General features: G+C 35.2%; 1 protein-coding gene across 1 annotated transcript in view; it reads right to left on the bottom strand.

Annotated features, from left to right (window-relative positions):
* The window catches only part of Cnbd1 (cyclic nucleotide binding domain containing 1), a gene marked incomplete at its 3' end in the record, with an annotated part of 439,441 nt that overhangs the window by 119,496 nt on the left and 308,603 nt on the right, over positions 1–11,342 (bottom strand). The window contains exon 6 of the mRNA XM_004643105.1: positions 10,507–10,694. Within this exon, the coding sequence (XP_004643162.1) occupies positions 10,507–10,694 (188 nt within the window). The remainder of the gene's footprint in view (positions 1–10,506; positions 10,695–11,342) is intronic.

Here is an 11,342-nt window from a genome sequence, read left to right as displayed (position 1 = left end):
TATTTTTAAAACATTTTTGTTACATCATATGTCTGCAGTCAGATGCCTTCATCTTAGAAACCAACTCATTTGGATATATAAAATTGCTCTATCTGGAATGATAAGTGAACATTGTAATGTTTTGGGGGACCATATTTGCAATACATAGAACAGGAAATATGAACTTACTCCTATACTCAGCTTAGTACATTTATACACACAAAAGTACAAAACCACCGAGTTTACTATAGTTGATATACTACAAAAGATATGAAAATTTCCACATAAGGAAAGTTCACTTATTTTCTTTCTTCTCTCTCTCTCTCTCTCTCTCTCTCTCTCTCTCTCTCTCTCTTTCTCTCTCTCTGTTTCTCTCTTTTTTCGGTATTGGAAATTGAACTCAGGACTCTGCGCTTGCCAATAAAGCACATATTTTACTGAGCTATCTCCCTGGCCCTAAATTTAATTTTTAAGAACGAATTATTTTAATCCTCAAATGATGTAGGCTTTGCTAGTATGATACTTCGTGAGACAAGAACAGTTTTTGCTTTTGTTTTTGTTTCCTTGAGGCAGAGCCTCAGTCTGTAGCGCAGGCTAGCCTTGAACTCTCAGCTGTCCTCTGTCTCCATTTCCTAACTCTTCATTCCTGAACACATTATCAAGTAGTCAAATGAGAAGTAACATTTTGAAAAGTAGATTGGAAAAATGTGGTGACATTAATTGAATGCTTACTTTTATTAAGTGTATGTTTTTAAAGTGAAATATATGTGGATTAATGCTTGTAAGTTTCACTTATTTATAATTGTTTAATAATAGCATTGGTAAATGCTATTATAGCTTGCTATGTATCAGTAAATACCTCTCATTTATTTCTTTCATAACAAGAGAGCTATAAAAATGCTATACACAGGCTGGTAATATAGCTCAGTGGTATGGCACTTGCCTGACAAGCAAAATGTGCTGAGTTTCATTCCCTGTGCAACACCCTCCAACAAAGAATGAGATAATAAAATAAAAACAATAATTTGTAAAACCATGTCATGAGGGCCAGGCCAAAAATTCAGCAGATTAAGGAGGCTGCAAGCAGGTGCAGGGGTCGGGAGTTTGATCCCCAGGCCTGCTGTGCCCACCTTGCCTCCAAGGTGCCCTGAGATGACAATTGAGACTGAGTGTGGTGGTGCGCATCTGTAATCACAGCTCTTGGGAGGCTGTAAACAGGTGGATCACTGTGAGTCCAATCTAGTAGTGAGACCTTGAACACCCTATAGACCCATCCCTAAAAATACAAATAGAAAAAAAAAAGTCATGCACAGTATAATTTTATTCTTTATTGAAAATAGTAATAAATTTAACGAGACAAAGTTTATTTTTAGTTGCACTACACTATGGTAAGAGATATCTTCATATTTTATCTATGCCTCAAGCTATCTATTATTCTTTTAATTACTGGAAAAACAATCAGATATTACCTTTCCAATTTATCATCACCAGAAAAATATTTTCTCGTTTATTTTGTACGTTATAGACTTCCAGATATTTAATATTTAACATTTGCACTTCATTTTATTAAGAAAACAACTTCATATATTTTAAACATGTCAGTTTAGATAAATTATATGTGGTACATGCAAACAGGAACTTCTAATCAACGTGGATTAAATCCTCTATCATTCACTATTTAGTTGAATCAAAACTCATTTCACAGTTCATCTTTGATAATTTGAAGGCTCTGGCTAATTAAATTAATTTAATTTATTCTTGTTTAACAATTTAAAGGCTTTATTGATATTAGATTTCCTGATTTCATGTAAGTCACCTTGGTACAGGGTTTGGGATGGTTGACTCGGGAGACCACATCTGGAGAATAAATGGAAGGAATCAATAGCCCAGACTCAGAATGAATCTTCGCAGAATACTGGAGATTCAGAGGGAAGCAACGGAATGAAGACAAGTATAGGAAAGTCATACGTAGGAAGCCCACATTATCATAAATTCAGAGCCACAGGAGCTAGACATCTTAAAGAAATTTCCTCGTCCTTCTCAAGCATGGCTTTGCCTTTCTCCTTCAGTACAACCAACTGCTTGATCAAGAGCTTAAAAATGGGAATATTTTTCCACTTGAAGTTATTGGTTGAGTTTTATTCAGTATGTACAGTTGAAATTGCCTTGCAACTGCTTTATGGAAAGATTCATGCTTTCTCTGGTGATAGCAAGTATTTATTGATGGCTTTATACATCCTCCTAATATTTTATAACAATCCAATAAAGGTAACCAATCTGGATAAGATACTCATAGTATAATTACCCACAGCTAGAAAGATATTGATGGTATTTATAACGTAAAATAGACCAGGAATATTTTGTATTGGGGAGATTAAAAATTTGGGCTTTAAGAGTTCAGTGATCAACTTGCCCTTTAAATTAAGAAAATCCCAATCCTTAATATATTTTTGCAGCATGTTGGTTTCTCCAGATTCCTTGCTTCCATCCTATCTTCCTCCACTGAGCTTTTTACCGATGGTGTAGACAGTAACTTATATAGAGGAATAAAAAAGATTTTTGAGGGGATTTATTCCCCCAAAGACATGATAATTAATGTAAATATCAGCAACTAAATTTATCCAGCACGCAATAAATTATGATCACATGTTTTTTAACACTGGTTCTTGATTTATACCATTACAAGCAGGTTAAACTATTGGCTTTCCATATGTTGACAAAGGTGGTGATACTAGGTCAAGCATAAACACCTACAGGACATCCAGGATTTGGAGGAAGATTTATTTGGGTAGGTGGGCAGTGATTTGAGTCAGTTCCCAAATATGAGGCCCTGATCTCTGGTGGTCTACAGCTTATATGGAATAAAGAGAGCAGGAAGTACACAGGCAGCAAGGGTCATAAGTTAGGGATCAGTTTATGCAGTGTACATCATAGTGACCAGCTCTGCGCCACCGTAACCAGCCATTTCTGAGAGACAGAAGCAACTGAAACTGGAACAGGACTTGATGCATGGGAAACTAAGAAACTGAAGTATACTGGAGGGGAGTGGCATTTTATGTTACATAATGGTACAATTATAGCTCCCCAAATGATTGCAAGTATTACTTTTTAACTTTAGACAGGAAATGCTTGTTGTTGTTGTTTTTTTCATTTCACAGGCACGAAGTAAGAATTGAATCGTTGTGTATTTCATGCCCTTAAAATTTCACTCCTAAACAACAGTATTGATCCCACAATTATTCTTTGCTTTTCATGAGTGAAATACAATGATTACACTTTTGTTCCTATCCTTTCAAAACTTTTTATCTATAAATTGCTGTATTAAATGCTATTGTGAGTGTAAGTCAAAGCCGGCATTTCAAGAACTGCCTTATAAAAGTCCAAAATTCTTAAACCTCAAACTCAGAATCATCTATTCTCTTACTTCTTTTATCTCTGTCTCAAAAGTATTCCCTTAGGTGCATTTTCCAATTTAATCACACATTGTATTCAGTGATATCTACAGTATTTTCTGAATTCTGACTTTCCTTTCTTCAAAACCCTTTATAAACACAAAGAATGCCTTCAATAATCTGCTTTCTACCCATATTAAATTCAGTCTTTTCAATACTCTATTACCCACCAAAAGCTACTATTGTCTTTTTTATTTTTAAAAATTTATTTATGTTGTGACAAATAGAAATTATGTACATTTAACATGTCAAATGATGCCTTCAAAGATGCGTACATTGTGGAAAGGTTCAATTAAGCTAGTTAATATGTGTTATTTTATCTAATTGTTTTTGTGATTTGAGTACTTAAAATCTACTTCAGTAATTTTCATGAAAGCACTGTTGTTAACTATAGTTGTTACGCTGCACAGTAGCTACCTGGAACTTCTTTCTACTAACCTACGTTTTCTAGCTTTTCAATAACATGTCCTCAATAACCACACACTTCCAGTCTCTTGTAACCCCATTCTATTCTCTGCTTCTTAGAATTGAACTCTTAGAAGTCAGGGGGATGGCTCAGTAGAATAAGCACTTCCGGCAAGCACAAGGGCCTGAGTTCAATCCCAGTTCCGGAAAAAAAAAATAAAAAATCCAAAGAAAAAGAAAAAAGAATTGAACTCTTAAATTCCACATGTAAATGAGATCTCATGACACATGTCTCTCTGTGGCTAAATTATTACATAGGGTAGTGTCCTAGAAGTTCATAGATATCAGAAATAACAGGGTTTTCTTGTTTTATTTTTCTAGGCTTAACACTACCACTGTATGTTAACATCATGATTTCACAAGGCAATTTGCGGATTCACTTTCTCTATCAATATCTCAATGACATTTTTCATATAAATAGAAGTAAAACGAATCTATATGTGGACTGACACACACAAATCTATCTTAAGCAATCCTGAGCAGAACAGGACAAAGGGAAGAACATCAAACTATTTAATTTCAAAATATACTGAAAAATTATACTACTGAGAAAGCATGCCAGTGACACATAACATAGACCAAAACAAAACAAAAACATTGAAATGACATACAGAGCTTAGCACCCAGAAAGACTAACATCAATTAATGAAAACATAAATCTGAGCTTTCTTGGGCTACTTTATTCATAACAGGCAAGTGATGGAAAAAAATAAGTTCACCAGTGAATTAACATAAAATTGTCAATGCCAATGGCACTTCTATTTTTCACTGCTTTCCCTAACACTACACCAATTTCCATTCTCCCAAGAATGTGCACGTTTCCCTTTTCTCCATATGCTCGCTGGCACTTACTTTTGTCTTTTGGTAGCAGCCCAACAGGCAAGAGCCTCTCATGTGGCTTTACTATGCATTTCTCTGACGATAAGTGCTTTTAGCATTTGTTAATGTACTGTGAGCTATTTGTATATCTTCAGACATGAAAGAGGGACATCTCTGAGTAGTGTCCATTCATTGATCTTTTGCCACTTTTCTCAGGTTATGTGCTATGCAGCTGTTTGAATTCCATATATATTTTGGATACTAACCCCTTGTGAGATATACAATTTACAAATATTTTCTTGAATTTTTTATTGTCTTTTGAGAGTGTTGTTTGACCAGATGCTTTTAATTTTAATGTAATTCTACTTGTCAATTATTACTACTTTTGCCTGGACTTGTCAGCTAATCCCCAGTAACTATTGCCCAAACCAATATCATAGAGCTTTCTCCAGTATATACATCCTCAACAATCTATTGTTTCCAAGCTTTACAGAAGTCTTTCATCCATTGGGCATGGTGCTTTAATATGATGTGAGATAAGGGTCCAATTTTATTCTTCTGGACATAATATTCAGTTGTCCTAATGTGACTTACTGAAGAGAACATCTTTTTCCATCTTTCATTCTCAGTGTGTTTGCTGAAATGCAACTGATCGCAAGCACGGGTTTTCTGACATCTGGGTTCTGCATTCTATTTATTCATCTCTGTGTCTGTCATGCCATCGCTGAGCCTGTCACAGCACTTTCCTTCAATGAGTGAATGCAGGTATCTTTTTTGTGTCACCATCCCTGTACCTCATCAATGTTCTATAGTTTTCAATATAGAAGTCTCCCATCTGTTTTTTGCTTCAAACTTACGTATATTTTTGCTAGTGAATTGGAATATCTTCTGACACTTCTGCAGGTTGTTGTTAGTTTATGCAATAGCTCCTGATCTTTGCACTTTAAGTCCCTGCCACATTACCCCAGAGGTTTGGAGGATCAAGGAATCTGTAGGGTTTTCTGTATATAAAATCACAATTTCTATAAAAAAAATGTTTCCTTTCTAGTTTGGACACCTTTCACTTTTATTCCTTTTCTAACTGTTCTGGCTAGGACTTTGCGTGCTCTACTCAATAAATACAGCTCAGTCAAGTTCCATTGTTTCTATGCCTAATCTTTCCAGAAATGTTAGTGTTGAAGGATGTCGAATTTCACCAAACATTACTTCTGTATCTACTTTCTGCACTTTCCATTAAATTAGATTATTAAAATTTTTCTGGAGAATATACGGTAAATAAAATGTACTGTGCATAGAGTTCTTATTTTGGCAAGTACTTTCATGAGTCATCTTTAAACATCAAAGTAGCTCTATACATAGGCTAGTATCAATAATATTATTAATATGCTATCTCGAAAATAATGAAAGGCGCTCCAGTAGACACAATCAGTTAGCACACAGTAATTAGACCGAAAAATAATGAAAAAACTGTTAAAACCTAAGGAATATAACCACATTCAAGTACCTAGTAAGTAATCAACTAGGACTCAAGAATATATTCCAAAAAATTCAACTTGAAGTTAAATCATATATAAAATGCTAAGTTAGATAAAAAGGATTTGATCCAACAGGATCAAATGGTAGTTACATTTATCTAATACTAAGTTTTAGGAAAAAACATGACTGTTATTTTGCTGAATCTTTAGGATTCAATAGCAATCTCGGTGACATAAAGGGGAAGAAAATGAATATAGCTTGTGGAGGCTGAACAGTTAAGAAGACCTACGTTTACAAGAGCAAGAGAAAAGATTGAAAGGCAAGCAACATACAGATCAAAAAAGGGGTAGGCTTTGCGTATAAATTAAAAATTTTAATATGTATCTTCAAACACATGTGAAAATTGTGAAATGTTTAACATGTTAATGACAGAGTGTTTTCATCAGAAAAATACAGACTTTACATTAAAAGACAGAAACCATTAGGAAAGCATGTAGTAATCAAAATGAAATTATAGAAAAATGTGTCCAAGGGAAAAAATACACATATGCACAAAATAGTTAAGCTAGATAAATGGCTAGTATCTTTTGCTGGATTGGGAAGAAGGGGCTGTGCTAATACGATTTGGACAATGTTTCATGCCTCTATATTGCACTGGGAACAACTGCTACTGATATAGCAATACACAACATATTATTGTTACTCTCCTACTGGCATGTTTTGGAATTTCTTTCATTGTTATTTTTAATTTTTTTCTCTTTAAAAGAAAAATAAGTCCAAAGCCCATCAAATTCTGTGCATCTATACTTTAAAAGCAACAGCATTAAGCGAACAACCCTGTGCATGAAGCGCTTCCTAGAGCCTCCTCACATTCGCCCTTTTTCCTTCCCAGCCAACTTCCCCAAACCCACATCAGCTGTAGCACTCGCTTGGGCAGCACATATGCACACAGCTGCAAAAGTGATTTTTCCCACATATGTCATATCATATTTCACTATTATTTTTTATAAAGGAGATGAATGTTTAAAATATGATATTGTTCTTTGTCATATTCAAAAATACAATAAATGGGACTAAAACTAAACGATTATTTTTTTTCAAAAAGTGACAATATTTTTCTTAGAAATAGTGAAACTATAGCAGAATAGAAAATATTTTTCTAGAAATCTTTATCTCCGGCCAATTTTGAATATCAAATTTATTCTAATTATCATATTTTATTTGTAATTTAAAAGTTAATTAGACATTCTTTGGATTGAGAGTAAACTTTTATTTAAAATGCATCCTCTGATATGCAGCAGTATAATAAATGTACAAAGGGATCCATTGGCTTTCACATAAACATATAAATTTGTTCAAAATGTCAGAAGGACTGAGGACATCAAATTCACACAAACAATAGCAACTGAAAGACACTAGGGCAAAATCTAAACTCCAAATTAATCTTTCTGAAATACATGAAGTCTGTGCTTTTTTCATGGCTATTATAGTTCCTAATCAAAGATGAGCTCTTCCAGGAAGATTGAAAGGTAAACGACAAACGACTGAAATGTCCTACATGACCCTGACTAGTTTCTCAGGAGAAAGAATGGGCCATGTTTCCTCCCTGTTCATAAGACTTTGCCCTTTACACACTTTTCCTACTTAAATTATTTCCATTATTGTTTATTCCTTCAGTCATTTTCTCTCATTGCCTTTATTTTAAATGATCTATGCATGTATGTCAGTGGCTAGATTATATAAGGAGAATAATTGACTCTCTTCAGTGAATTTACTATGGAATGAAATCAAGACAAAAAAACAAAACATGAAAGGTAATGGAAGGAAAGCTAAAACACAAGCTACATGTCCAACATGCGTCAGAGCACCAATGAAAATGAGAGAATGCTTTCACTGAGAAAGGCCTTGAAATACACGACAAAGGAGCTGAAATGTTGTCTTACAGATGATTAGAAATGATGTCAAATGGAAGAAACACGTGATAGTATTTGGGTTTCACAAAAGTCACTCTAGTAGCAATGTGAAAAGTGAATGGTGGTAGCTGGCAGATTGTATAAAAAAGATGGAAGGTTGTCATAATGTGTTGACAAGAAATACTGAAAACAGGAAGATGATCATTGGAAGAAGGGACAGAACGAAGACCAGAAACACCATCAACAATAGCAGCAACTGTAAGTAAAAAGTTAGCTCCTACCATATGCTCAACACTCTGCTGGGTGATTTAGAAAGTCACATTCAGTACAATCAAGGACTTCAACACTGGGTATTATTTTTATTAGCACAGTTTTTATGCATGGGGAACCTGAACCCTAAGTCTAAATTGCCTATGATTGTATAGCCATGAAGTGTGGTTTGAGTCTATCACCTGTGATTTGAAAAATGATATCAGGGACTCCATGTATGATCACACAAGGTTGATGGGGCAAGAAAATAGCTGGCAGCTCATTCACGGTGTGCAACATTATGCAGATTTCTGTGCAATGTAAGTATAGAGGTATAACTCAATTTCCTTCACTCCATGACATTTTCCTGTCCTTCAAAAGCTACATTGAACTTACTCTCCTCTGCTCATTGTTACAGCTCTCCTTCCTAATATCACCTACTACCTAAGCTTGCACTGTCTCCTCTTTGTGTGTGTGTGTGTGTTTAGGGAAGGATCTACAGGGTGATCAGGATTTCACTACTAGATTGGACTCATAGTGGTCCGCCTGTTTACAGCCTCCCAAGAGCTGGGATTACAGGCGCACACCACCACGCCCAGTCTCAATAGCCATCTCAGCACACCCGGGGGGTGGGGCTGACATGGCAGGCCCAGGGATCGAACCCCCAGCCTCTGTGCCTGCTTGCAGGTGCTTTAATCCACTGAGCTATTTGGCTGGCCCTTCCTCCGTTTTTATAACAAGTTTTGTTCCCTACGTTAAGGAAAAGCAAACGTTTCTCCTCTTTCATTTGAGTGATTCCCTGTTTCATCTCAATGTTTTCAGACAGCAGTGTCTGCATGTGTGTGGATTATGTGTGGATTGGTAGGCATGTTTAAAAGCCTGCAAAGCAAAGGGTAACATCTGTATGAGATGTGCATGTATTAACATGTACAAGAGCAGGAGAGGAGGAATACAATAAAATAAAATAATTATTATTATAAAAATATTAATTTTATAAGGATTATCAAGGCAATAATCATTCCACCTGCTAAAGATAATGTGAAATTTATTATATATTACTTTCACGGTTGATAAGTTAACTTGTTAAAGAAAAATACCTGAAAATTATCTCTCTCTCCACCATGAGCAAGAAAAACAAAATGAAAACAATATCACACTTCAAAAATGGAATAACAGAGATGAATACCGCTGTCAGTGACTTAAGGCAGAATGAAGAAGTAGTACCTCTCCATTTAATTCATGAATTTAGCCTTTTAAAAAAAGCAACTCGCTCCAAATAGATCATACTGAATACTACACACTCAATAAAGAGACACTTCTAATTGTAGGTGCTGTGACAAACATGGTATTCTTTTTCTAGAGCAGAATAAAATGACATTAAATAGAGTATGTGACATATTATAGAAAAAGATCAGATATATTATTCATTCATATGAGATAAAAGGACAGTTTTATAGGTCTGTCTTTACTTATCCTTGTTAAAAATTTTATCCCAAATTCATTATTTTGGGACTTGATATTTGTCTTGGTTTTCCTATCTTCATCTCATAATGATAAATAATTCAATTCATTCCTTTAACTCTTTTCAACTGTCAGCATCCCGAACACCTTAACTCTGGAAGTGGCTTTTTATTCACACTTACAGCCAAACCAAACCTAATCTCCACATACACTATCCAGAGCTGCAGAAAGAAATTCAATTTCATGTTTTCTGACCAGATAGTAACCGTTAGATAACACATGTAGGAAAATAACTTCAAGCAAGAATTTCTGATGATAATGCAATCAGGCCCTTGACTCCTATAGCTCTGACCTTGAGACAAACCTGAGAAACACACATTCTGGGCCTGAGCTTTAAGGCTCTTGCTGGTTCCTCTTCTGGGGCCCCTGCTCATGTCACGCACTCACTCGCCCATGTCCTAACGGTGTCCTGCCCCACCCAGTGAGCCAGCCACACTGACCTTGTCTTGGTGCCCAAGTACATCTCACAACCAGTACACAGTATCGTGTTAAAGGCATCCCACATCAAGACCTTTTAACGGCATTTCCAAATAAAGGATAGATTAGCTTGAGTACTTTAGCACTCTATATTTGGATCTAAAACTGCTAACATTAGGAATTGAGAGTTCTGTTACCTAAGACTTGCTTCTTACCATTATGTCACCTGGAGGTAGGACGTTCTTCACAGTTGGAGATGTTTTTAGGCCTTGATCATAAGCAGCACTGATCTGAGTTATGAGGGAGCCACTTAAGTCATTTTCTTCAATCAGATTTTCAAAGGACGTTGTATAAGGTCGAGCTAAGCCTTTCAAAATCACATAAAGTCCATCATTTCCAACCACTGAATGAAAACAGAAAAAACAACAGCATATACATATGTACGGCATTAAATCAAATTCAGTCCAATCAACAAATGAAAGTTAGAAATACTTTTTCATACAGTTGTATACAGGGAACTATCTGCTAATGGAATGGATATTCAAAAGTATATTTGGAGTACTCTTCATCTAATTAAAACAAACTACCTCCTCATAGACCTTACTGTTTCTAGAACAAAAGACAGAAATTTCATAGCACCTCATGTATTAATAGATTTATGACTTTGAGAAAAAGACCAGAAAAATCCTTGAAATTTATTTCCTCCACCAAAATCATCATATATATTTTTGTATTAAACACAGTAGCACAATATCACTCATTAAATATCTAATCAGTGTGGTAATAATAATGCATAATCATTACAGCACTATATTTCTACTACTAATTAACATTTAACATTGTTATGTGTACAAGGAAGATTGTTTATACAATTTAAGCAGATAGTTTAGAAAGGGTGACTTATTATTAAAAAGAAGAGTTTCTCCACTATCTGCTTAATTCCATCTTATCAATCCCCACAATCTGCCTTCTGACTTAATTGCTAAAGACCAACTGGGTACCTGGAAGGCTGGCAGGCATATTCCCAGTGAGCATTTTGAATGCTGCTTAA

The sequence above is a fragment of the Octodon degus genome, unplaced genomic scaffold (genome assembly GCF_000260255.1).
Source record: "Octodon degus isolate 3935 unplaced genomic scaffold, OctDeg1.0 scaffold00165, whole genome shotgun sequence".
NCBI classification, from domain to species: Eukaryota; Metazoa; Chordata; class Mammalia; order Rodentia; family Octodontidae; genus Octodon; species Octodon degus.
This window is presented reverse-complemented; position numbering and strand designations above follow the sequence as displayed.